The 27809-nt window shown below is 40.9% G+C and overlaps 1 protein-coding gene across 1 annotated transcript in view; it reads left to right on the top strand.

The window, feature by feature from the left end:
• Nucleotides 1-27093, top strand: part of STEAP4 (STEAP4 metalloreductase) — a 28845-nt gene extending 1752 nt beyond the window's left edge. The window contains exons 2-5 of the mRNA XM_064703291.1: nt 21985-22440; nt 23754-24281; nt 24837-25001; nt 25999-27093. Coding sequence (XP_064559361.1) covers nt 21985-22440; nt 23754-24281; nt 24837-25001; nt 25999-26268 — 1419 coding nt within the window. The 3' untranslated portion in view covers nt 26269-27093. The remainder of the gene's footprint in view (nt 1-21984; nt 22441-23753; nt 24282-24836; nt 25002-25998) is intronic.
• Nucleotides 27094-27809: the final 716 nt, after the last annotated feature.

Here is a 27809-nt window from a genome sequence, read left to right as displayed (position 1 = left end):
TGGCAGTTTGGATTTATTTCTACTCTATTCAAATTTTCTTGTATATTGACTTTGGAGTTCAAAAGCCAGATTTTGGGAAGAAAATGTAGAGACAGGTATTTAACATTTGAATGCTTATTGCATTTCAATTGTGGGGAGCTTTCTGTCCCTGTGTGCTCTAAAACAAAATACTGGGTATTTTTTTCCTCTTTTGACATCACTGTTTAGAACCAGATACTGTCTTCTTTTTTAAAATTTCTCCAACACGTACTCCCCTTTGTGAGAGCACTGTCAATAAAATACTCATTTGGTTCCCTTGCTAGATGTCTGTAGGCAGGGCTGTGAGAAGCAGGGGCACTCCCAACAGCTCTGTCCCCCAGCTGAGGAGGTCTGAGCAGGGTTCTGGGACTGTGCTGGGGGCCAGCTCAGGGGAGCACTGGTTACACTGGTGCCTCTCGGACACAAGGAATAGCTGCCAGCAAAGGCATTCATTAGAGGGGTCACAGAGCTTCCTCCCAACTGCATAGCGACTACTGAGTGCAGCCCTGCATGCACCACTGCCAAGGTGACTTTCAGCTTTGTTTTTACTTCACTAAACTGTTGAGGGCTGTCTCTGCTGGTGGGGTTACCAGAGAAATGCCCCAACTTTGCCGGAGACAGGCTCAGGCTGCCTGGCTTGGGGCTGCTCTTCCAATGCTTGGCTGAGCTGCTTTGCTTGTTGCAGAGGCTGGATCAGCAGCACAGATCAGCCTGGCTCAGCAGCAAGGCTGGCTCTAACCTTCCACTGGGACATGCTGTTCCCATGACTGTCTTTGAAAAACATGAGGTTCAGATTAAATCAGGAGTGAGGACAGGTTCTTAGCTAAGGATAATTTCCCTACATGAAATTATTCCTTGGCTACATGAAATTATCTTGGCTTTTCCAGAGTGGAACAGCCTTGCCAGGACAAGTAAAAATGTACAGAAAAACCACCTCTATAAACAGCACTATATGCCTACAAAATTAGAATATTAATAAATTTGATTTGAGTTCTGAAACATGGACTGCTCCAGAGTTCATACAACTTGGCACTTCAAAGGTTCTCAATTATAATAATCTGCTACAAACTGCTTGATCAATGGTGAAAAGGCTCAGCCATCCAATTCAGACAAGTTACAGCACCTGAGGACTTGGATCAAAGTGTTTTACTGCTGCCTACCACCTTTAGTGATGCCAACTATGTGAACAAGTTTCTGGAGGCCTCTAGATAAACAAGCCTTAAGAGCTAAGAAATTAAGTGGAGAAGTTGATTACCAAAGAGCAAAACACTTTCTGGCATCATTAAAGCAGAAGATAGTTTGACAAATGATTTCTCTGGGGTGGTCCCATGCTATGATGACTGTGAGAGCAGGAAATCTGTAAAAAGACATGAGTACTCACAAAAAGTGGATAATTATGCAATAATCATAATAGCATAAAATTGTAATTCAATAAAGACAGTGAGTTTATTCAGAAAATTCAGTTCCTTATTTTGTATGGCATTTCCTTGCTGGATATCAAGAGAGGGTCACCCTGCAGGAGGGAATTACTTTGCCCAATTAGGCAATTACAGAAACAGCATGACACTTTGTTTCCGACCTCCTGGCACCCTCTTCTTTGCTCTTCAGCTAAGTTTAGGAAAAAGCTTTTCATTTGTCTCTGTTCCGAATATCCACTTTTTCCTTCACTCCTTTTTTTGCTTATTGCATGGTCTTGACACGCAGAACCAAGGGTGGCTTCTGCCTCAACCCCACATATTTCACAGGGGGAGGAAATGGGGTAGGTCTCAGACCCTGACTGAGACCCAGGAGCAAGCAGAAGACAGAAATCAGGGTGAGTTCTCTCTGAAGGCCACGGTCCCTGTGTCAGAGGGCACAGGCAGCAGGGATTGGTAGCAGATGTGTTGTAAGGGTTCCTGTCCCCCATGCAGTGGCACAGGATAACTCTGGCTGCTCTGTAAGCAAGTTGGTGGCAGTGCTGCGCCCCAAAAGCAGCGTCCCAAGGCAGAGAGATGTCATTTGTACCAATATCTGGGCTGGGAGAGGAGCTAATAACTCACTGCTGTGCACACCCACCCCTGCTTGCCAGGCAGGAATCACCAGCAGCAGCTCCCCCATCTGCAAAACCTGGGCTGAATTCAAAGGATGCTTTGGTTCAAAAAAAAACCAAAAAAAAACCCAAAAAAACCCATAAACCCTATATCTTTTCTTTTCTCAGCACAGGATGCCACCCTGAACAGCCTTGTCAATTTTTTACTAATCCTGTTGCTGGGGTTTTTTTTTTTTCTATTTTAAGAGCATGTTTCTAAATTCAGGCTCCTCAGCAATTAATTTTCAAAGCCTGTAACTTGGGGTTATTGCCTAAAGAGTTATGAAATCAGCAGCTCAGTAAGAAGGGGAGCTTCTTTCATCTTGGCAAGTATTGAAAAGATTGTCTGATAAGAATTTTTCTGTGTTGAAAAATGCAACAGCAAATTATAGTATCTATCTCACTATTTTTTTTTTCTTTTGTTTTTGGGGTACTTTGGGTTGGTGTGTTTTGGGGTTTTTTTTTTTGAGGAATAATTTCTTCTGAAAATATCAGTGTTCATTTTGTCCTGGAGGCAGGCATGTCTCTGCAAACGCCACTCAGATTCAGTGAAATGAGAGAGAAAAATTATCAAGTCCACATAAAATAAAGAAAGGAAACAAAAAGGAGCAAGTAAATACAATTAGTACACTTCACATCAAGTGAGTAAGGGAACTGATGAAGTTATCCACAGTCTTGGGTTGTCCAATCATATGTCTTTAAACCTGGATTAATGAACTTTCTGTAAAATCTGCTTGGCCCCATTCCCGAAATGTTGCAAATCCACATTTATTTGTTTTGGCAAGAAAATTTCATATTCATGCTCTGTTTTCCTTAAATCTTTCATCATCTTCTCACTTCTCAGATTTCTAAGAGTGTAAGATAGCCAAGAACATTGTCACTGCTGTTTTGCGGAGAAAAGAAGAAACCTCACAACTTGTAAAAGTTGTAAAGCCCGGTATGCTTTATTACGACGCGCGCCGGACGCAAGACTCCCCAAAAGGGCATGCGTACCCCTGAAGATTTCAGACCTCCTTTTATCCCCCTTCCAAATGCATATGCATACAGTTTCACAATAAGTTCATACATATTCATCTTGCATGACACTTAGCACTAATTCTTCTTTATCGGAGGAATTCCTAGGTCGGGGCAGATTGACCTCGTGGTTTTTCTGTTTTTCTTTCTCTGTCTCCTCGCTGTCTCTGGAACGCGGCCTCTCCTTCAGCTTTAGCTCCACAGACCCTTTACCTCTCCTAGACACTTTACCTAGTTCAGGATGGATATTCTGTCTCATTCCCCCTTTCCTAGGAAATAAGTAAATTCTTTTACTTAAGGAAAATTTCCACGACAATAAGTGTCTTTTAGCGCTTTACCATGTACATTTGACAAAGAGGTTAGTACAGCTATTCGTTGTAGCATTCTCCAGTTCCAAATTAACAATGTAATAGATAATCCTAAGCTTATCCCAACTAATATTAGTAAAACTAGAATAGGGTGGCACAACTTATCAAAGATTCCATTTGCAGTTGGTGATCACCCAAAGATCACATCTCACCAGTGATTATCCGTATTTTATTCTTTGTAGAACTCTGGTTATTTCTTTTGTACCATGTTGGACAGTAATTAAGGTTTTCTTTCCACTTTCTCGGATTTCTTTCAAGACTTCTAATAGGTCTTGGTGCTTAATTAATTGTTTTACCAATGTAAGGTTCACCCCGATAGGGGTAGGTGGTAGTCTGTGATACATTGTGTAATTGGCTGTAATCAGCTGGTGGGATGTTACTGGTACCAAATACAAAAAATCACACCCAATAATCTTAACAAAATTACAAATACAAATACAGAGATTAGAATGGTTTCTACTAGACAGAATAACATCATTGCTATTAATTTGTACAGCAGTACAAGCAGTTCTCAAACATACACCCTTTTCCAGTATATACGAGCACAGTTTTCTGGTCAGTGACTGGATGAATTTCAAAGTGACAAATACTCTGTTCAGTGTCCAAACACATCCTGGGCATTAGCAGTATTGCTTTCACAAATGAATCCCATTTGTTCTCTAGTAATGCAGGATTCTAAGTTTACTACCTGCCACTTTTCATTCATCTTTTTGTGCCCACACTCTATGTTCTGAAGGATAGAGTGTTGTTTCTTCATGGTTTAATCTTAGGGCAATGATGGGATGGATAACATAAACAGTGGCATTACATATGGTAAGCACAAAGGCAGTGGCCACATTAGAAATAGGATCATAGGTGAAATTCACCATAATCCACCAGGATTAAAACTTCCTTTCAAAATCAATTGCATTATCCCATTCAATTTTCTGAATTTCAGCTGGAAAATTACCTTCACCCCTTTCCTATATGATCAGAACTGCTGTTGCTTGTATCCATAACTGTGCTTGTATACAACTGAAAGCTAAAGACACATTATCTTGAACTATACTAAGTGCTTCTACTATCAATTTGTGGTCTTGGTCCCCGGCCTGTTCATACTTCTTTACTTTGGCAGTACTTTTGAAATCTGTCACTGGCTAGTTCCTAATGCCAGTAGAGATTACTATAAAGGCTGCTTCAATTTTGTTAGGCTACCTGCTGCAGCAGCCAGTTTATTCATCAGTATTTCTGAATCAATTCTATTTAAAACTCCTAATCTTGTCCCTAATATGCCAGTTAGATGTTTGTTATGGGGAACAGGAACTGCTTTCTGTCCATGATCATCCCTCCCTGCCAGAGGGATGTGCTGGGCTCCTACTACAAATTCAGACACACTTCACAAGTGTATCTGACAGAGGTTTAGGTCATACTTGAGACAGATGTTTGTTCTGAAATGTAGAGACTTCAGGGAATCTAACCTCTCCCTCTCCCTCCAAAGCACCTGATTTCCCAGATGTGTGGCAAGCAGGAATGTCTCTCCTGGTCACCCACCTTGCCCTTAGCTAAGATCAAGCTGTGGACTGTGTTCAGGGCAGAAGATAATGGAGGGGAAATCTTGAGAGAAAAGCCTAAATTCATTGCAGTGCCTCAGAAGAAACTGGGATCAGGTTTCTGCTATTTGAAACACTCAGCACAAAAGTGATGCTCAAAATCCTACAGCCTGCTGCTGAGCTCTGAGGGGGTCTCTCTCTCTCTACCTCTTTTAAGCAGAATCCAACCACCTCAGACTGGGACAATCACTGATCCAAATCTCAGTAGGAAAAGGGATAGCTATAAATAAGGAAAATCACCTTATAAGGCCCCGCTGTGGTAAAAAGTGCAGTGTCCACTTTGAATTCAAATGAAAATCTGACAGTAACTTGAGCTCAAAGGCAGGTCACTTCTACAGGCTGTGTCAGGGTGAAATTACACCAACAGTCTGATTCACTTAGGTCATCACAGACTTCCTGGTGCTCATATACACCAGGGGAGGTTCAGACACTAATTACATCTGGTCTCTCATAAGCCATCCTATTGATGACTAAGCACTTTACTTTGATTTCTTCTCTTCAGATTCCTTGAAGTGTTTACAGCTCCTGTTCTTGCTATTCTTACTGCTCACATACTTGATTCTCGTGGATTACTACAGTAGATATGTTTAATATAAACCTTCTTTATCTCAAAAGGTTTTCCTATGGATCCAGTATACTGATTAAATGCCAGGGACCAAGGCCATTCAGCATTGCTTTGGGTAGAGGTACTCTCTAGTTCTAAAACTTCAGTTATAATTCCATACAAAACAATTCTGTACACTAAAGTATGAGCTACTCCCGACCGCAATATACTCATTTTGCCCGAATAAGTTTTAGTCTCAGTTCATTGTCTCCTGGTGTCACTCCTGAAGGGGCTTCTGGGCCTTCTTCACCCGAGAGTGATGGATCCAGCATTCTGCTCCTTGATTTTGATTGCAGTGAAGGTGGTGAGAGGTACTTGCAGTGGTCTCTCCCACTGTGGTTCCGAAGTCTTCTCTGTAAGAGACTTAACATATACATCAACCCCAGGCTATCCAACTCCCTGCTCCGAGTTCCAGCCACAAGTTTCTCAATTACTCTGAGCTGTTTGCTTAATGCCACCATGTAAGTGGACATTCTGGACATTCCCTTGTATTCTATTGTCTTCTATAAGGCATTCCAAAAGGATTCAGCATTCCTTTAGCTCAAAAGGTTTAGTTTGAATTTGCAATAGTGCTAGTGGAAGAGCTTCTTGCCCCAGTCTTACGATTTGCTGCTTAATCAAATGATTCATTCTCTCCCCTTGGCCGCTTGATTGGGGGCAGTATGGGGTGTGAAGTTCTTAATCTATGCCCAGATGGCTACTAATCTGTTGCACTATTTTGGAAATGAAAGGTGATTCTTTATCTGAGGATATTGTGGCTGGAACTCTGAAGCGTGGTATTATCTCTTGTAAAAATGATCTGGTCACCTCTTGAGCTTTGACAGTTCTGGTGGGGAATGTTTCTGGCCACCCTGAAAATGTATCTATTAATACCAGTAAATACTGATACCCCCCTTTCCTTGGGAGTTCTGAAAAGTTGATTTGCCACTGCTATACAGGCCCATGGCCTCTCCCAGTCTGACCAAGTTTTGGCCCGGGGGTATTTTGAGGTTAGTCTGGAGGCAAGGATCACATTATCAGCTCACCTGAGTGATAGTGGCATATAGATTCCTGACAATGATACAACAGTCCTTTCAATCAGATGTGTGTTCTAGAAAGCCTGTGGGAATTACTACTTCAAAGTCAACACTTCATTCCAGTGCACTCTGTATCACTCGCAGCCTCGGTCATTTTGAGAAAGGAGCCACACTCTATAAAAGGCTTTAAGTAATTAGGCCCTAGTGTGTTTTCTAGTGCCCTTCCTTCACTAGTAACCACGAAAATGGGAGGGGATTACTAGCTCTCTTTCAATGGTAGCCCACCCCTTGCAGTTGTACGTCTCTTTTGATTAGTATTATTGTATTATGGCTTACCTTCGAGGAAAATCTGTACCTCACCCTTTGCTGCTTTCTTTGCCTCTCCATCCGCCAGCTCATTTCTTTCCTCCAATTTTAAGCTCACTGTCTGGTGTGCCTTAATATGCTTTTCTAGGTAGCCGAACTGCTTCCAGCAGCTGGATTGTCTCTTCTTTTCCTGTGAGGTCAGCAGTCCCCTCTCCTTCCAGATGGCTCCCTCTCTGCAGGTAGTCACTGTGAACTTTGCAATGTCGCTTTCTTGTCAGTGAACCAGGTCTCTGCATCGTCCGGAGGAGTGTCCTTTAAGTCTGGGCGGCTGGAGTAGGTAGCTTCAGTGGTCTCTAGGCAATCATGGTGTACTGCTTCTCCTTGATTCCACTGAGAAAAGAAGCTGGGTTGACAATATTAGTCACCACTATCTCTCCATCATCTTGCTCTACCATGATGGCCTGGTATTTCAGAAACCTCTCTGGTGAAAAGCCAGTGGCCACCCTTTACTTCCAGTACTGCAGACACTGTGTGGGACACTAGCACAGTCATTTTTGTCCCAGGATAAACTTGTGTGCCTCTTGAATGTTCAGCACAACTGCTGCTACAGCTCTGAGGCAACCTGGCTATCCTTTGGCTGTTGCATCTAGTTGCTTAGAGAGGTAAGCAACTGCCCTCCGGTATGGACCCAAGTCCTGAGCCAATATTCCCAGAGCAATTCCTTGCATAGAAAAATAGAAAGAATGCTTTACTTACATCTGGAAGTTTCAAAGCTGGAGCCGACATGAGGGGACTCTCTAGCTGGCGAAAGGCCCGTGTGGTGTCTCTTGTCCACTGGAGATCTCAGTTCCCATTGGCAATAAGAGCATAGAGGGGTCTGGAGAACAGTCCACAATTATGAACCCACAGCTGGCACTACACTGCCATGCCTAAGAAGGTTTGGAGTTCTTTCGTTGTCTGGGGTTCAGGGTTTGGCATAGGGCTTCCCTGCCTTAAAGTCTGCTGCTCAGCACTCACTTCTTACTCCAGGTAGATTACCTTCTGTTTCACTACCTGTGCCTTTTTCTTTGAGACTCTGCGTCCTTGGAGTCCTAGGAAATTCAAAAGGCTTACCGTCCAGGCTTCTCTTGCTTCCCTCGTCCGAGTGGTTACTAGAAGACCATCTATGTACTGCAACAGCCTCCTTTCCTCTTGTGGAGCTTCCTGGGACTCTGGGTCCTTGCAAGCTGTTCTCCAATCGGAGTGGAGAATTTTGAAGCCTTCAGGCACATGGACTGTGTGAGCTTGTGTTTGAATGCAAAAATGTTCTGGCTGGCTTCATGGATAGGGAGGCAAAAGAAGGCATCTCTTAGACCTAAAACAGTGAACCAGGTTAGCTCAGGTGTTAAACAAGTTAGTAAGGTCTATGGATTTGCTACCACAGGGTACAAATTCTGTGTTATCTTATTGACAGCCCTTAATCCAGTACTACCAGTTATTGGACTGATTCCTTCCTTACCTTCCTTTTGAGGGTACTACTCAGTTCTCACTGGTTGTGTTCTTTCATTAAGCTTGATGGGGGAGCATCCCATGGGGGAGCATCTTTCACTCTCCCTGGTGCAGCAGAGGCCCATACCCTTGAAAACACTTATTTACTTATTCTAATATCTCCTTACTAATGTCTTTCTTAATTTCAGTGTCTGTTAATATTAAGCCTAACATCTTTATATTATTTGCCTCCAGAGTAACTTTTCTCATTTGAGAATGTTTAGCAAATTGAGCGAATTGTACAAAAGCTTTTAGGTACACATAGTACACATGTTACTTTAAAGGTTTGCAAAAGTATGCCTTTTCAGACTGGCCAGTTGTTCATTCCCCACACTACAACATAAACATTCTCCACAGGTACTAAAGCTTTATTTAAAACTGAACACATGACCCTTGTGCTGACAAAAATTCTTCCCTTTTGGGAAGGTTACCTTTACCCCTCCCCTTACCTTGGGAGGAAGCCTTTACAAATCATATGTACTCATTTTGCGAACTGTGATTGCTTCGCATTTCAGCGTGATAACCCTTGCCTGATTTCATACGTTGCTATCTTATGCTGCATGCTGAACAACATGTTTGATTTGCTTTCTCTTTGCCTTGTTTTCCTTTTCAGGGGCCAAGACCAGAGAGCAGTCTGATCTCACAGTCTCTTTGTCATTCTGGGTGATTTCTTAAAACAAAAGACATTTCAGCATACAAAAACTATCCCATTTATCTTCCTATTATAAAACAGTACTAACAGCAATGAAGCACTATAAATCTTTTTATTTTCTGAGCTGCTCTTACTGGCAACCTCCTCCCAATGAGCCCCTCCCAAAAGGGGCTAATTTAGGAACCTGTTTGCTCTGGTCAGTTCTTATTATTTATTTCTCCTTGCCCTATCCCGCTTCCATTCAAACCTTTTTACAGACCTTCACAGTAGTTTCTCAGTTTTCCTCCTATACACACAGCTCCAGGTGGCAGGTATCAGATGTAATTCCCACACACAAGCTCTAAGACCTTAGGTTCTGAATCTGCTTGACCAGAAACCTTTAATTTACACTCGGGGCGTGTACCCTGACACTTATTGGAACAGCAAAACAGCAATACCAGTGTTTCTCATAAACACCGCACTGCAATAATACCTGCACATCCAGCTTTTGCCCACAGGCCATTCCCGTGTTCCCTGGGGAGACAGGGCAGCCAGAGCTGTCCCTGTGCCCAGGGCGCAGCCACTGTCACCTCACACAGCCTGCTAGCCTCTTGATGTACCAAAGGCTCCCCGAAATTGCTCACAAAGGGAGGCTATTCTGTTTGTTACAGAGAACTTTAAATCCCTACAGCAGATTGTTTCCAGTAAAGACTTACTGCAGTATCAACTGAAGTCTCATAAATCTCATAAGTCTCATTAACTAATTCATCTCATTCACCTCTTCTATATAAACTCTGTTTTACAAAATATCAGTCTTTTCTAGTTCTCTTCTTGCACAATCTAATTAAGGCACTGTGTCTACTTACACTTGTTTTGCTGCTTTGCAAAAGGGCTGTGCTAGTCACAGCCAAAACTCTGATATACCTGCAGACACAGACACACGCACTCACTCCCCCCCCTCCCCCTTATCTCAAATTCACTAGAGCCATGGCTTGAATTACTATGAGGGGGAGAATTCTTGGAATTCCTTTAACTCGCTTTATCGAAGTTAAACATAAATCACCGTACTATAGTTCTCCTATGTAAAATGCTACTCTTGTTGCAACAAAATCTTAAAATCTCCACAAACACCACTATACAATCTGAGAATCAAATTACCACAATGCAGCGGAAAAAAATCACCACACAAAATCACTGGGAAAGGGCTTATTTCTCAAAGTGCTCACTTTTCTCAACACAACACAGCACACCATAATTCGGCATTTACTCAAATCAATTTTCCTGGACACAATCAAAATAACAGCACACAGTCTAGAGATCAAGTCCAAACATCCAAGGCAAAGGAACTCTCTGAGCTCATACTCACGGTTAAAATGTACCAAATCTATACAAATCACTACATTCAAACACGATAAATACCATCACTGACATTCCTCCACTCGCTTCTCCGCGGGCACTTCTCTCCTTGCCCCCGCAGCCTGCTGCAGCCGGCGCCTCTGGCCTCACTCGGCTGCTTCAAACACGGGGAGTACTGACCCCCCGCACTGTAGGGCACTGTAGATTTACTCTCTTTTATACACCATACACATATCACCTGCACGATCACAAACACAGTGCACTGGCCACACACATTAACCATACAGCAACACAGTGTCCGGACATCACACACACACAAACAAAACACACGGGCTCACCAGTTCTGCTCCATCAGAACTATGAATCCTCAATACACACATACACGGGTTCACCCGGCTTACCCCCAAAGCCGCTAGCGGTCTGGTCCATCAGAACGACGAACCCGGCCTCTAATACAGCTGCTCTATCAGCTGAACCCCGTTTCTAATACAGCTGCTCTATCAGCTGAACCCCGTCTCTAATACAGCTGCTCTATCAGCTGAACCCCGTTTCTAATACAGCTGCTCTATCAGCTGAACCCCATCTCTAATACAGCTGCTCTATCAGCTGAACCCATGAACCCAGACGTCTCTGGGTGGTTTACTCCCTTTCTCTCCTTCCTCCCCCCCCCTGGGGCCCCATACATACCGTATTCTCCTCCGCAGGCCAGCGGGTCGTTGTCTGTCCTCGCAGGTGGCAAGTTGAGACAAGCGGAGCCCCACCAGGAAAAAATCCTGGGGCGCGCCATGGAGGTCCGTCTATCCCCCCTGCCCCGCGGGGACAGAGAACTCCTGCCTTGGCTCGCCAAAATGTTTTGCGGAGAAAAGAAGAAACCTCACAACTTGTAAAAGTTGTAAAGCCCGGTATGCTTTATTACGACGCGCGCCGGACGCAAGACTCCCCAAAAGGGCATGCGTACCCCTGAAGATTTCAGACCTCCTTTTATCCCCCTTCCAAATGCATATGCATACAGTTTCACAATAAGTTCATACATATTCATCTTGCATGACACTTAGCACTAATTCTTCTTTATCGGAGGAATTCCTAGGTCGGGGCAGATTGACCTCGTGGTTTTTCTGTTTTTCTTTCTCTGTCTCCTCGCTGTCTCTGGAACGCGGCCTCTCCTTCAGCTTTAGCTCCACAGACCCTTTACCTCTCCTAGACACTTTACCTAGTTCAGGATGGATATTCTGTCTCACTGCACCACTGCAGCCACTTTGCCCTTTCTTTTGTGAAAAGTGGAACAAAACAACAGAGCTTCATTCTCCCACTTGTGCAACCCAGTCCAAAAGCAAGAGAACTGCAAATCAAGAATTCATTAGTGTAAATGGGAAGAGTTTTCATGCTCTCCTAGAGCTCATAATAAATATGTGGCATGAACACATTTTTAGTGTTCGGAAGGTCTGGTTTTGGTAGGTTGCTGGTTTAATTTCAGCTAAGTCCAGTCTCATTGCAAGGCACTGATGGCTGTCAGTAAAAGCCTCCCAGATAAATCCCCTCCTCATTCTCCATTACTGTCAAGAGACTATAATGATGTTGGGTAAAAACTGCTCCACTCTCTTCCTTCTCTTTTGGTACAGGCATGCATTTGGGTGTGTGTACTTCACAAATTTTTGGGGTGTCCATTACTTTAGCTTGACTTCTGTAGGAATGAGAAATCCTCTCAGTCGTGGAGAGGTACATGAGTGTCTCACATTTATGTCTGTTCCTCAATCATTTTTTTACTATGATTTCAAACAAATATACCAGGGGGGCAGAGTGCGGTGCTCACTTCTTCTCATGTTGCATGAAAGAGGGCAGCTGAAGACCCCACAGAAGAGTCCTGAAAAATGAAAGACTATAATGTGGCTACATACATTTGAAATACATAAAATCCACTAGAAGAAATGTTGCAGGAGTCATCTCTTGTGATTAGAAGTAGTTTCAATCAGTGCCTGTAATCAGCCAAGAAACACAACCCCTAGGAAGCCAGGCTTTATTATTTCTAGTGTTATTTCTCTGTGAGATGCAGCTACTTGTTACTGTCTCTAAATGGCAGATAAAAGATTCTCAAGAAAATCACTTCACAGCGAGGGAACACCTCGGCAGGAATCCAAGAGGTGCCTCTTCATGCCTGGTGGGTCTTCAAGCATGGCTTTCCAGGCCTCAGAACACCTCCTGGGCCAGCTGGGATAAACCCAGCACCCTGCACTGTAGGCAGGGATCTCTCTCTCCTCTCACTTGCTCACCTTCATGTGTTTTAAGAAATATTTTCATTCTTCTTGCAGTTGAATAGGCTGAATTAAAGCTTAATACCCACAAACCTCAAAATAAAACAACAGCCCTGAAGAGACTGAGGAAATGACTCAAGTTATGGCTGTGTATTATGGGAGCAGCTGGAGGTGGTGAGATTTCCAGCCCTCTCAGTATTTTGCTATGATTTAGACAACATTAAGCACATCTATTTAGGACTATATTTCATCTGCTTGAAGAGCCTCCAGGCAGTTTTAGTGTACTCCTGATAAAAAGTGAAGATGTGGGAAATGCAGTGTCCTCCATTGGAGGTTTTATTGTCTCAAAAAATTATTTTTTATCAGCTTTGTCAAAACTTAAGAGTCCAGGATTTTCTGCTGAGAAGAACAGCAGATACTCATTTGCTTGAAAGAACGTTCGTGCATAATTTGTTGTAATAGGTTTGCAGGAGCTATTCTGCTGCTTTCTTGATGTGTTTAAACACTGGATTAATCATGGGACAGTAGTTTAGCCACATGCCTTTTAGTTTTAGGTGTATCAAGAAACAGAAAATGCAATTTGTATTTTAGGGAAGATTTGGTTCCACAAAAGTCATCTTGTAAGAAACATTTTTTGTTATAGAATGTCTTCCTTCTCTCTGTGGAAACAGTAAAATTAAATTTTAAGTAAATGGAATTGCCTCAGAGTAGTGTACCTGTCTTTCTGAGGACAATTTCTAAATCTCATTTCACCTGTTTTCCACATTATAACAGAATGACTGTATATTAAGCATGTGTGAAATACTTCATAAAGTATTCCAAAGATGCAGTACTTCTTATACAAGAAATAAAGTCATCCTTTTCCTCTTTTTGTACTATATTTAATGAGCTACTATAATAATTTTACTGTATTAGGGTGTTTTTTTTCTAATATGCACCTTTTGATCATGAATTAAAAGACAAAGCAGGAGTCATATTTAGAAAAAAAATCCTGCAGCTAGGGATAACTTCTGCTTGCCAGTACTTGCAATAAACATTTAAGACAATAATGAGAATTACCTCTATTTGAGAAAGAAAGTTTAACTTTGGAGAACTTGACAGTATGGGAAACTAAGAATTATCAGAGAAAAAAGTATAAATCCAAATAAACATATGTACCCATTTACTTACTTGTTTCAAATTCACCATGCTCACCCACAGGTACGTAGAATTTAAAGGAAACAATGAGAAATAAAGGCCTGATATTAAAAAAATAAAAAAAATTAATCCTGGCCATGTCCACTGCCTCTGGCACCTTTGATCATGGGAAAGGTTTATTGCCCCCAGCATAAGTACCTGCCATTGGGATGGTGTCAAAGCACAGTGGCTACCAGGAGTGCTCAACCACGATTGAGAAGGATGTATGTTTAGGGAGGGAGAGATTAGGGGTACACAGAGGCACTGGGGGAGCAAACCTGACTGAACCTGCTTGGTCTGTTCAAAGAGACATGAGGAAGGTCTGCAGGACATGAGACAAGGGCTTATTTTTACCATTTCAGCATTAAATGCTAACTTGAGATTAGCTCACAGTAGCCCAGCAAAATTGAAATGAATAATCACATCAGATCCAACAGAGTTCAGGGCTTACTCTCTGTAGTGGTGGTGGGAACCTCTTCTCAAAATGTTTTGGAAGAGAATGCTCTGAACCTCTGTTATTTAAACGAGCTGTCTTGTGCTCAGCCCTGCCTGAGTGGTTCAAACAATGTAAGCAAGTTCCTGAATCCTGAAAGGATGAAAGCATGAAGCATGAAAGGAACTGCATGCTTCCAGGTGTTTCCTGACTAGAGGGATACAGAACTTTGACTGAAAAAGCCTCTGCAGAGGCTTGAGGGCTTGTCTATGTGGATGCTATGTGAGAAGGCTCAGCTGATCTTTGCTGTAATGAAAACAAGAGATACAGATGCCGAAAAACAAAACAAAACAAACAAAAAGGCGAACAAAAGCCAAACCAGAAACAGCTAAATCCTCCCTGTTAAAAGAGCAGTGAGGTTATGGTGTGGTGTAAGAAGCCATGTTGGTAGCTTAAAATGAGGGCACAGTCTGAACCCAAACCACTTGTCCAGATGCCCCAGGTTCACTCCTGTACAAGCAGAGTTAGTGAACCTTAGCAAAGAATTAACTTCTCCATGGAGCAAGGTACTATTAGAGTTCATCTGTGCAATGGACTCCATTTAATAAGCCCCCAACTGTCAATTCAAGAATCTCTCCATCATTATAGAAGAATAACCCTTTTGAAATATGGGAAACCAAGATTTTCCTGGACAGGTGAACTTAGAAAACAGATTTCACATCCAAATTCTATTACAAAGAATCACTGGAACAAGTAGTCAATACTGTTGCCATGAATTCTGTATAGCCATATGTGAATTTACACATATGAATCTACACTCAGTTATATAATGAGCAAGATGTTTTAAGTCAGAACTTTCATTTGCCTCCAGAATACTGTACTAGAGCAATGGCAATCTGCTCCTGAAAGGCCATTCCCATCCCTAACACTCTCTGTTATTTGCACAGAGTAACAGAATCCTTGCTGTTATATACATGGAAATAGCAGTAAAAATAATTAGTTTGCAGAAAAAGAAGGCCTTTGATCCATCATTTTTACAGTTAAAATCCCATAATATTTGCCGTGTGTATAATCCTTCTGTCCACCTTTGGGATTAAGATTCTTACAGTGTTGTAAATCCTGGCTCTAGTTCCTACAATAGACAACACCATGACCTACTTATAAACCTTCCTTTTACATGGCAACAGGTCAAATTTCTTTGGCCTTTTCTCTTCTCATGGTCCTTATATCCTGGTTTGTCTTCTAAAATTTTGCCCTGAATCAAGAGATAAAAGAAAATAGTCCCAGTAAAAGATTGTGGACAAAGAGGGGAAAATACAGAGGTTCTGTCACAGCTTGGAGCCACCACAGGCAACCAAGAAACATCAAGTGTTAAAAAATGGATTTTTTCCCCAAGCAGAATAGCAAGCAGGTACACTAGATCCTGAAGGTGGGAAGGTGATGTTACATGGGAAGTACAATTTGAGAAGAAAATTAGGTCAGGAGATTGGCAGCTGCTTAAAGAAACTCTGTTAAAAGCAGAGACATAAAGATTGCAATGCAGAGCAAGGACTGCCATAAGAGAGCCATGTGGCTGGAGCTGCCAGTTCTTCAAAACTTCATATTCAAATAACACACATAAACTGAAATCTATGGACAAGCACAGAATTGTGCCAATATGTTGATATGATTTGAAAAGCCACAGCGCAAAAACAAATATAATTAGTAAGGTACAAATAGAATAACAAAAAGTTTCTTGTAAAAACATAAACTGTTAAAGAAAAATCAAGGAGAGAATTGATCCACCATTCAACTGAGGGAAACTATTGACTAGTGACTCCAAGAAAGCCAACTCTGTAATGGCTATTTTGCTTTTGTTCAATGCAAGGGTCAACCACGACAGAAGGGTTTACATCAGTAGTGAAGAGCTGGAAATACATGCTAAATGACAGAAAAATGAGATTAGGCCATGCTTATGTGAGTTAAATGACCTGAGATCAGTGAGGCTGATGGAATTCATCTCACACCATTTAGGTGATAACTGAAGCACTTCCACAGTTGTAAATACTGTGTTTAAGAATTGTCTGGAGGAGGTAAAGTTTTGAAAGACTGGAAAGGTAATAACAGATATTTTTAAATGTAAGATGAAAGAGGAGGTGCAGAATTATGGTCCTTTTAAATGATCCATTTAAATACAATTCTCAAGCAAAGAGAGGAAGCAAATAGAATAAAAGAAAGAAACTGATGATAGGCACATGGATTAATCAAGAATAAGACATTCCAAACCAACCCCATTATTTCTTATAAAAAGATAACAGGCCTTGTGAATCACAGAAGTGATACAACTTAACACAAGCAAATTTTTTAGTATGGCAAATGTTAGAAAAAATGTCAAAAGCAAACTAAAAAAATGCAGTTTGGGTTAAACTAATACAAGATAGGGTTCTGTGGAACTAGCAAAAGAAACATTTTTCAGTCTTTCTATTAACCATTGTCAAAATAGAAGACTGCATTTACTGCAGATATACAGGGGGTTTCTCCTGGAAAAACTCCTATTCTTTCATTAAATGGCATCAATGACAGAGTAGACATTCTACTTATTAAAGCTGACAATCTGACAAAGTTGAAAAGGGCTGCAAGCAAATTAGAGGACAGCCTGGAAATCAGAATAATCTTGACAAATTGAAGCTACAGTTTGAAAAAATATGATACTATTCAGTGGGAACGAGTGCACGATACAGCTCTGAAAACAGTATAGAAATCAAGGATGAAGTAAGTGGCATGGGAGAGGTACAATTAAAGGACTGGGTGTAGGAGGATGCATTTGCATTGGTATTTCAGTTCTGCTCAGATGTAGAAGCAGATCATCACTTTCAAGCTTTGCTTTACACTACAGGCTTGTCTTGGTGGACCCCAATGCATTCAGCTGCTACTGGGCATGCAGGCTGCAGGGCTAAAGTCACTCCAAGGTGGACATCTGACATGTGGATGGTGTGCAAACAATGAGCTCAGCACCAGGTGCTGCACTCCCCATCTTGGTCCCTGTTGCCACACACCCCTTGCTAAAGCACTCATCACCTTCATGCATCACAAGCTGACTGACTATTGAATCAGCTGTGCTGTGAATGAGACAAATGTGACAGCAGGATTGCATATGGACTGTGAGGCAACCAAAGCAATCCTTTTCTGTCTGGTAAGAGCTCTGTGAGAGTGCAGTCAGCACCACACTTTTAATTAACAGCTGGAGCAGTTTAGCCTAGAAACATCAGAAGAAAGCCATGAGAAAGATCGCCTCTCTCAGAAAAACAAGTTACAGGAAAGATGTGGGACTGTTTTATTTCTAGAAGAAAAGGGTGAAATAGTAACAGCTTTCATGTCCAACAAAGGCTGCTGCAAAGAGAAGGGGGATAAACTGACACCTTTGACAGCTGTGTCTACTATGGGGGAGGCAATACAGATTGCTCATACAAAAATTTGCCTAATGAAATGGCTGAGAAAGCAGTAAGCAAGGAGCTTCAGCATCCACAACACAGGAAGGTCTCACACAAACACGTGAGACAAGTATCTGTCAGACTTGGTTTAAACACAGTTCGTTCTGCTTTTGAAAGGACCTCTTAAGATCACAACCAGAGCAATTTCTTTTTTGTTCCTTTTTAAAATGTAAAAAGTAAAAAATTCCTGCTCCTTTCATCTTGTCTTTCTAACTTTTGAATCATTCCACCGATCTTCCATCTGCATTTCATGTTAAATCTTTCTGATATTTCCTTTATCCATCCCATCTCCACTTTTCCACATTTGGCATTGTACTTCATCTGTGGTATTCCTTCTGCTAGGACATCCCTCCTTTTTCCCATGTGCAAAGCAATGTGCCTGTCTTAATTCAATTTCCTACATTTTCAAGAATTTGCACATAACTGCTTAACTAAACATTGTACCTTCCCCTTCCCCTTTGTTCACTTCCTCTTAGTGTTTATACAGTGGGGGAAAATGACAGTGTTGCAGGTGACTTCTTTTATTTCCAGCATCTCCTTTCATCTTTACTGACCAAGAAAACTCAGAGATTACCACCATTTTCCTTAAAACAGGATAACTCAGTGTAGAAGAATATGACAACAATGCAGAGGAGAAAGGACACATCTATCATTGCAGAAATTTACATAGATTATCTTTCAAATAACAAAAGGCATTACTAGTGCTCTATGTTATGAGGATGGATATAAGGAAAAATATTATGTATGCATACAAATCTCTATGGCATTTTCTCAGATAATTTACAGCTACATGTGTAAAAGAACAGATAATGATTACTGCATGTTTCTTTGCTGGTATTTCTGCTTTCCTCTGGTGCTTTGAAAGCACCCAGCCCAACCTATGGGCATGGAGCAGAGCTCCACTGCCACCAGCTGCTGAGTGAGAGCCCAGTGTCAGCCTTTGGGCTGAGCTGCCAGGTACCAAAACACCTTGTGTCCCTTGTGATATATTTCTGCTTCCCATCTGTCATGCTGATACACCACAATAAAACACCTCATTCTATAGAAAATTACTGTCTTCTTAGATTGCAGCTGCTGCTGCCATGAATCTGGGAGTCCAGTTTCCTTCTTTTGACTTTAAAACCACACAGTTGCCCTGAGATGCTGCATTTTCTTCAAACACAGGCAGCAGTGCCAGGATGTTCCTATGCACTCCCTATATGCTCCATCCTACTGCCTGAATTAACCTCCAGACAGTCACTGCCAACCCACTGAACTCTTCTTTTGGTTCAGTTAGAGCCAGCTGACACAAAGACATGTCAAAAACAAGAAAAAGAAGGGTTCTATTGAGAACATTAACTTAATTACTATATTTTTTAGAAGGTGTGCAGAAGACCTGGAATTTAAAAGTAAACTTGTTTTGTCTTACATGTGATTTTCAGAAATAACAGATGCACTATCAGTTTTACAATATAATCCATTTGTTAAAAATTTCATTGGTGAATAGTTTATTTCTAATATATAATTTGTGCTTTCATAATAGCTATGGGCATCCTTATTATCTCTTACAAAGAAAAAGTGAATTCTGCTCAATTTATTCAAGCAAATTGTCTGTCTTGTTAAAAATGGTATTAAGCTATATTAGACCACAAGTACTAAAGCAAACCTTAGCTCTCTTCAGCTTTCTATGCCTTTTACACTCCCTTTTCATCTTAGATAGCACTTCAGGAAACCATATTTTGGGGAAAAAAACCTATTTCTTACATTATTTTTTTCTTTTAATTTCCCTCTTTTTTTCTTCTCTGGCAAAAAAAGTTCAGTGTTCACTAGTAAATAAAGTGTTCAGTATAAGTGAACAATGGAAGTATTTTATAGACTTCTTTCTCGCTGGTGGATCCATTTATATGTTAAATATGTTTATAAGCCCAAACAAAACATAACTCCACTGATCTACCTAATATAATACCTGATGTCATCCATCTGAGTTTTAGTTTTTTCCATGCTTAGTTCAGACAGGAGAATGAATTGCACAGTTCACTCAGCAAAAACTTGAGGATTTCTTGAGAACAAATACAGACACTTTCAACTGGATGATTGAATGTTACAAATAAGTTTTTATTTTAGATAGGAGACTACTTTATTAAAAACTAAAATTAAGGAAGGAGAGTTGAGTCTTATTAGGTACTGAGTTGGACCATTATTAATATTACATAAGCAACCCTTCTGTTCTTTTTGAAATACAGACAATCCCCAGAAAGGAATTTCATAGCTTTAGTCACATTAGAGCCTCGTGGGACATTAATAAAGCCTTCAGAGAATGATTTTCAAATATGTCAAAGGACCTTGCAACTTTATGCATGTGTCAGAGCACACAAATATGCAAGGCACATTCAGATGGGTCCCTTTGAGGATCTATTTTCATGCTCGGTGTACTACTTGTCAAAGTACGTGGAGTGCAGCTGCAGAGAGCCAGGGTTAGCCCCCTGCTGCACTGCAGAGCCTCCCGTGGGGCCTGTCTGAGGCACACACATCCTCCAGCACACAGGTGCTCAGCCCTCCTCTGCCTGAATCCTCTCCTTCCCGATGACCAGAAGCATCTGCCTGGGCACCTCTGTAAGCCAGGGCTCCCAGAGCTCAGGGCAGGAGTGCAGCTGGGCAGGCAGAGGCCAGCCGAGGGCTGCATAGCTACATACAGAAACAGTCCAAGAAAAAATCTTCACATTCGATTCTCAGAATAAGAATTTATGTGTTTCTCTTGCAAGCAAAGCTTGTGCCCTAAAGCATAGGCCACAGCTGTTTGCATCCTTGACTCACAGCTCTTATCCCTAAGTCATGGCAGGTAGGGAGAAGCTGAGGCCTGACTATGTTCATTCACCAAAAAAATGCAAGTTTTGGGTCAAATAATTTAAAATAATGTCAGATTTTTAAAAAGAAAAAACTGTTCAGGCTAGAGGAAAATACAAAAGAAAGTGAAGAACATCATCTCAGTGTTTTAAAAGGCAGTGTGTATAAATTGCAACATTCTGAATGGTGCTTCACAGAAGAATGTAAGCAAAGGGTCATAAACAACAGGAGCAAAGAAGTTGTTTTGGTTCTAACTAAACATTTCATGCATTTTTTTCTTTACAATTTCACCTGCAAAGTGTAAAACCTGTTGGTCCCACAGCTCTAATTAGGACAGTTAGCTATGAGGCAGTTTAAGAATTGAACTGGGGCTCTGCAAATTAAATTGCTGCTCTAAGCACCAAACTGATGCACAGTCCAAGAGACAGGTCAGACAGGTCTGTCTGATGGACAGACCCTGAGACCAGGGTCTCCTGTTGGATGTCTTAGGTGTTCTGCTCTGAGTCCACCTTTGTTAAGGGAGAGCAGTGTGTGGACCTACTGCAAGACCTATGGAACACACCTTTTTGATTCTGTATTTGTATCATGGGTCTCACTCTGCAAGTACAGAGCGAACACACTGCCATTGCATGGATAATACATTAAAGACTTTGAAGTTGCCAGGTACAGTGATAAAGGTAGAGAGATAAAACCTCAAAGAGAATTTTACTATGAGTAATATATAAATATCAAAAATCTATTTTCAACATGAAATATTCAAGTCCACTGTCCAAATGCTTCATGGAACATTCTTCAGGAAATTGAAGAACAACAATAAAACAAACTGGCACTGACTATTTTCATTAAGGAAATACTGAGAATAACGGATAGGTTTATAGCTACTTTTTATAATTACCCTTCATAAAGTATTTTGAAAAAGACCTTCCAGGTTCTAATCTGATTAGAAACAGACTCCTCCTCAATGCTTTTCTACAGCATAAATAAGCAGCAATTACTCTGAAAAGTATGGTACCCTTGCTCTCTGTACTCCTGTGTCTTTTCCTCCAAATTTCTCTTTGAGAGTGGAAAACTGAAAAGGTTCAGCTGGATGTTAAAATCCATACAATAGATGGAAAAGAGAGTGCTGTAAGACATGGAGGACTGAATATTCAGAATGGTTTTTTAAAAACTGTACATTAATCTTCTGAGAGTGTATTCAGAAGTGTGTGCAGGATTCATATTAAAGGACAAGAAGAGGCTAAGGTGTCTATTTTGTACACCCAGAGTGAATTCAAACCTTTTATTTCCAAGAGATTGATGTTTTGCTTAGTTTGTTCCTTTTTTTTTTTTTTAACAGATGAATAAAAATTCTTCCAACACGATGGCTTTGGCTCCTAACACTTCTAATAAAAGAGAGACAGTGTGCATATTTGGAACTGGAGATTTTGGACGCGCCCTGGGGCATAAGATGATTCAGTCTGGCTACCCAGTGGTGTATGGAAGCCGAAGCACCCAGATATCCAACCTGATTCCCAAGGATGCAGAGGTGTTGGGCCACGCAGAGGCGGCACAGAAAGCTGCCATCATCATTATAGCAATCCAGAGGCAGCACTACAACTTTCTTACACCACTAGCAGAGGTTCTCCGTGGAAAAGTCTTGGTGGACATAAGCAACAACTTGAAATTAAACCAGTATCCCGAGTCGAACGCGGAGCACCTGGCGCAGCTGCTGCCCGGCAGTAAGGTTGTGAAAGCCTTCAACACCGTGTCAGCCTGGGCCCTGCAGTCAGGCACGCTGGATGCAAGCCGGCAGGTAAGGCTGAGCAACAGAGATTTCCTCTGCCACAGAGTTACACATCACATGGCTTCTTCTCAGCTACACAAAACACACCCAAGACAGCGGAATTAGGCAGAGCTGAGATGGTGTTGTCACTATAATCTCTCATTTCAAAATAAATGTGAGCTATATTTACTTTGGATTTTTCATATGGTATGACATTGAATATAAATACCTGGCCTCTGAATTCAGAAAGGTGTTTAGAGACACCAGAAAAGTAAAAGAAGAAAGATAGCAGAGCTACAAAGGAGATTTGATACAAGAAATCAGGAGTGTTGCATCAAGTGGTCATCAGAGGTCTAAAGTTAAACAGAAATGAGACAGAAGGAATTTTCACAGCAAGAATAAAATGAAGAAAGCAAAACAAGGGAAGTGATAGGGCAGTGAGTATTGGCAAAAGAAGTATGCTGAAAGGTGAATAAATTACTAAAGCTTTTTAAATCATCGCCACCTAAGTTTAACACAACATCAGTGTGTGCAAATTGTTTTAACCACCTCCTCAACCACAGGCCAGCAGGCACAGAGCTGGCCATAGGAAGCAGATAAATAATTTATTATGGCCCTGTTTTCAGTCACTTCAAACAACAGCGCTCTTGTACAACACATGAAATCATCCAGCTACTCAAAGCATTGCTAACTTTGCTCTCTGCTGCCAGATAAATGGTTTTGGCTAGATACCCAAGGGCTTCCAAGCCAAGGTTCTTTAAACCCTCACCAGCTCAAAAAAAGCAGAAATTGCCCCCTTTCTCCCAGCTCCAAAAGGACTATATTGTCTTACGCACTCACAGAAAAGATGTTTTCTTCACTATTTTACTACATCTGGAAAGAACTAATATTTACTTTTGTGACAGGCAAATCACGTTTTAAAGATCTCTGTCCTCACTTCCCTGGAATATTTATGGACCACTATAGCAGCAACTGAAAATTTTGCTCTTACTTCCTGCTACTGAAAATTTTGCTTCAATTTAGCCCTATGAAATCTTGTGCTTACAAACTACTTGCACATCTTCAGAAAAGTATGTCAAGTTTTCTACTCAAAGACATATACTAAGCCTGTTATACATTGTTCTTTCCAGATATAAAATTTTGCCAATTGAAGCAATCTTCTTCCCTAAAGTAAAGAATCATATTCATTTACTTTTTTGACAAAAGCACCTATAGGGTACATTTTTGCCTATGTTAATTTGGGTCAGCAGTAAGCAGAGTAAGCAAAGAGGCAGCCAAAGAAGCTTGTGCTTACTGTCCATACCCTGTAAAAAAACTAAAGTTCTGTTTGTTTTTGTCTGCAGGTGTTTGTCTGTGGAGATGATGTGGCAGCTAAAGAAATGGTCATGAATATTGTTCGTGCACTGGGTCTCACTCCAGTAGATAAGGGATCCCTCTTGGCTGCTCAGGAAATAGAAAATTACCCTCTGCAACTCTTTCCAATGTGGAAGTTTCCCATCTTTTTGTCCCTTGGCCTAACTGCATTCTTCTTCTTATACTGTGTGGTTCTTGATATAATTTACACTTATATTTATGAAAAAAATGACTTTTCATTTTTTATTGCAATTACCATTCCAAATCGGGTCTGCCCTGTAATGGCACTCATCCTTCTCGCCTTGGTGTATCTGCCTGGTATATTTGCTGCAATTATTCAGTTATACAGAGGGACCAAGTACCGCCGTTTCCCAGACTGGCTGGACAAATGGATGCAGTGTAGGAAACAGCTTGGACTGATAGCCTTGGCGTTTGCTTCCCTGCATGCTGTGTTCACCCTTGTTACTCCATTGCGCGCCTTCGCAAGCTGGAGAACCGGCAAAGGAATCATCTCCCAGGTAAGTTTTGTTCCCTGCTCTAAGTCTTGCTTTCTTCTGGCCCTGTTAAAATACTACCATCTACCTGGAGCTTCAGAAATCCATGTGGACAGTCCAATGTTCTTTAAAATAGAGTCATATTCCTAGCTTTTGTTTCTTTCAGACATTGATATATTCATATTTTGTTGATGTTATGTTGAGCTGAGGGGATTTCTGGCCTCAGTCTTCCTCCTAGATAGTTGACATATTAATAAAATAATCAGGGAAAATGTAAACATTATTTCTTCATATATCTTCAGAAATATAACATGACTTTCTGATCTTACTTAACAAAGGATCACATATCTCTCTTCAACAAGTCTACAGAACAGTAAAATACGCACCTCAAATACAGTTACATGGAACCTATATGTAATATAATTCTTCTGCTTTTTGAACAGGCATTCAAAGTAAATCTCTGATGATCAGAGAGTTAATGTATAACATTTATCTCCTACTTACCTGTAAGGAAACTTTTTCTCCTTATTGGTTCTAAAACTGCTATCACTAAAATACACCTGGTCTTCTTTTCTTCAGGCCTTGAACAATAAAACAGAACCACTCGACCACACTAAGGCCTGGCTTAGTGACTCTTATTTGGCTTTGGGAATTTTAGGATTTTTTTTATTTGTTCTTCTGGGAATAACTTCCTTGCCTTCAGTCAGCAACAATGTCAACTGGCGAGAATTTAGATTTGTTCAGGTAAGAAGACCATCTCTAAAAAACCTTCTTTAAAAACACCTCCTTTCCTTATCAACAGTGGCCATGGGCAGGTTTACTAGAGATTTATGTCTTTCCTTCATTATTATCTCCAAATGTGCATTATCCACCATCACACAGTGAAAAAAACATCTACATGGCCATACTGCTGTAAAAATTCACAACTGCTCTGATGGCTGCTTATGGTACAGCTGGGATTACTGTATTAACAAGAGAAAGCTGGGAAGATGTGAGCTCCTAAATGAAAAACAGAAAGCTGACTTTTACATCAAATTCCACAATTGTACCAAGTCACAAAATAATTTAGCCATTTTATTGGGTTAATTTTTTTGGTTCACAAGATAATTCACTTAAAATAGAACTGAAAATTACTTTATAACTCAAATCTTCTCAATGCCAAGCATCTAAAGAGAATCTGCAATTTCTGCAGACTGCAAAAACTGCTGTGACTGTAAACAGGCTGCCCTTGGTAACACTATAATCTCAGCTCTCCATTTGGAGGAAGTTTGGTGCAAGCTGCCGTGCCTCTGCAGGAGCTGGGCTGGAGGGGAGGGGAGGCAAGAGAAGGGGAAATTACTATCAATGAATGTTTTATCAGGGCAAAAAACCTGCACAGTATGATACTTCTGGATGGATTAGCACTACAGCATAAAAAAATCTTTAATCTCCCCACTAAATGTCAGCATTTTCTCTGCTTTTTCACAAATTTGACAGCCACTAGGCAGTATGTGGGAGCTAGGAAAAATTATAAGGGCTACTGATAGAGAAAAAACCAAACTATTTAATCCATATCCATTTTAATTTATTTTTTTTAAATAATAAGAGCCTTTATGTTATATAAAACAGTTTCATTTCACCAGTCCCTAAGTTGGCATATGCCACAAATCTTACTGTGTCCTTAAATCTGCATTTATTCTGGTTTAATTTACTGTTTTAACCTCCATTTCTCTCCTTCTTTTTTTCCTTCCTTCTCCTTTAGTCCAAACTGGGATATCTGGCACTGATTTTGTGCACTGCACACACGCTGGTTTATGGTGGAAAATGGTTCCTGAGCCCATCAGCATACAAGTGGTATCTTCCAGACATCTATATCCTCTCCCTCATTGTTCCATGTGCTGTACTGGTTGTCAAATTTGTGCTGATATTTCCTTGTATAGATAAACGTCTCACACAAATTCGGCAGGGCTGGGAGAGAAATCCCAAATACTCAAAACGGTCAAATTACGTTATCAACAAGTCTGCTGTATAATTAGACTACATTGTATTATTAAAAAATATATTATGAGGGCATATTCAGATGAAGTCTTAAGGCTACTCTATCTGTAAAGGGAGAGAAAAAGTGAAAACTTGGCCAGGCTCTATAAAACAAAGCCACCGCAATGACAAGCTTGAAATACAAATGAGGCCACTGAGTTTCTGCACCCCAGGCATGCTTTCAGACAGGTGCAGACCCTCTCTCACTTTGTTTATTTCCCCTTGCCTATTTACCCTCCATCCTAAGAAGGGTATGTGAGAAGTAGGTGTTGTTCCATGTCCCTCTTCTGTTGTCCTGAACTCCTCCAGAGCTGAGCAGAACCACAGAAACCTTTGGTGTTAGACAGTCTTTGCTCCTCTTTCTTATCCTGTCCATCAGGACTCAGCTCTACGTGCACCTAAACATTTCCACAGAGATCCATATGCACACCTGCATGAGTTTCCACACATTTCCCTGTTTCTAACCCCAGACGCCAACAGCACCAACAGAACAGGGGCATGATGGATGCTAGCTAAGGAACAGAGCTTTGCCTCCCAGCATTGTTTGTCCTCCATTAATATCTGATCCAAGATGAGAGCTATGTTGATGCCTTGGAGATGGTTGAGTAAGATTTGTTTGTTTTGTGTACAGGAACCCTGATGTTCAAAGTGTGTGGGTCAAGGACTGCTGAATCTTTGCTTGTACTGCTCTACCAGAAATTCAGGGGCAAGGGGAAGGAGTAGAGATCACAATGGCAGAGATGTGAGAAATGCTTACAAGCCTCAGCTTTTCAAGTATAGGCAAAAAACGATTTGTGATTTTTTTGTGTAAGCAGTGAGTTGCAAGAAAAGAAACTGAAGGAAAATCCTTTTATTTGAGGGGTTATATGTCATAGTCATATCTCATGAAGATAATACTGTTGATTTTTCAAAAAATAAATTGCTGGATGTGATATTACAGAAATTCTATGAAAATTGATTTTTCAAAAAATAAATTGCTGGATGTGATATTACAGAAATTCTATGAAAATACACATGTTTTAAAGACAATAAAGATTTTTTTTTACACCATTGAGCTCTGTTATTATTTTGGGAACCTGTTCTGCTAAGATGCAACTGCTGGCATGCTCAGTTGCACAAAGGTGTTGGGAAGCCTTGGAAAAAATAATAAAATGGGATCCTGCCTTCAGCCAGCTGCCTGGACATGTCTTCTCCCATCTTTGTTTGCTTTTTGGATGCTCACATAAGAAGATCTTTGCTTAGTCATCCAAGTAGGCTGAGGATGTTGGGGAAGAACAGGTTCCAGCTGGGATGGCGACTTCCTGTTAAATTGCAAACAGAAGATCCAACAGTCTCCTTTGGACTGGTGAATAAAGAAAAGAAAAAAATGTGCTGCTTTTATAGGAAGAAAATTGCTTACTATTTTTTTTACCTCTCTGCTGTTCTCTCTTGTCCATACAAAGAAAACTCACATACATGAAAGTATAAGCATGCTACCTAGTATAGCTAGCTGTGCTTTCAAACTAGCGCTATCAAGCAGCTTTAAAAATAAAACAA

This window comes from Zonotrichia leucophrys, chromosome 2 (assembly GCF_028769735.1).
Source record: "Zonotrichia leucophrys gambelii isolate GWCS_2022_RI chromosome 2, RI_Zleu_2.0, whole genome shotgun sequence".
NCBI lineage: Eukaryota > Metazoa > Chordata > Aves > Passeriformes > Passerellidae > Zonotrichia > Zonotrichia leucophrys.
This window is presented reverse-complemented; position numbering and strand designations above follow the sequence as displayed.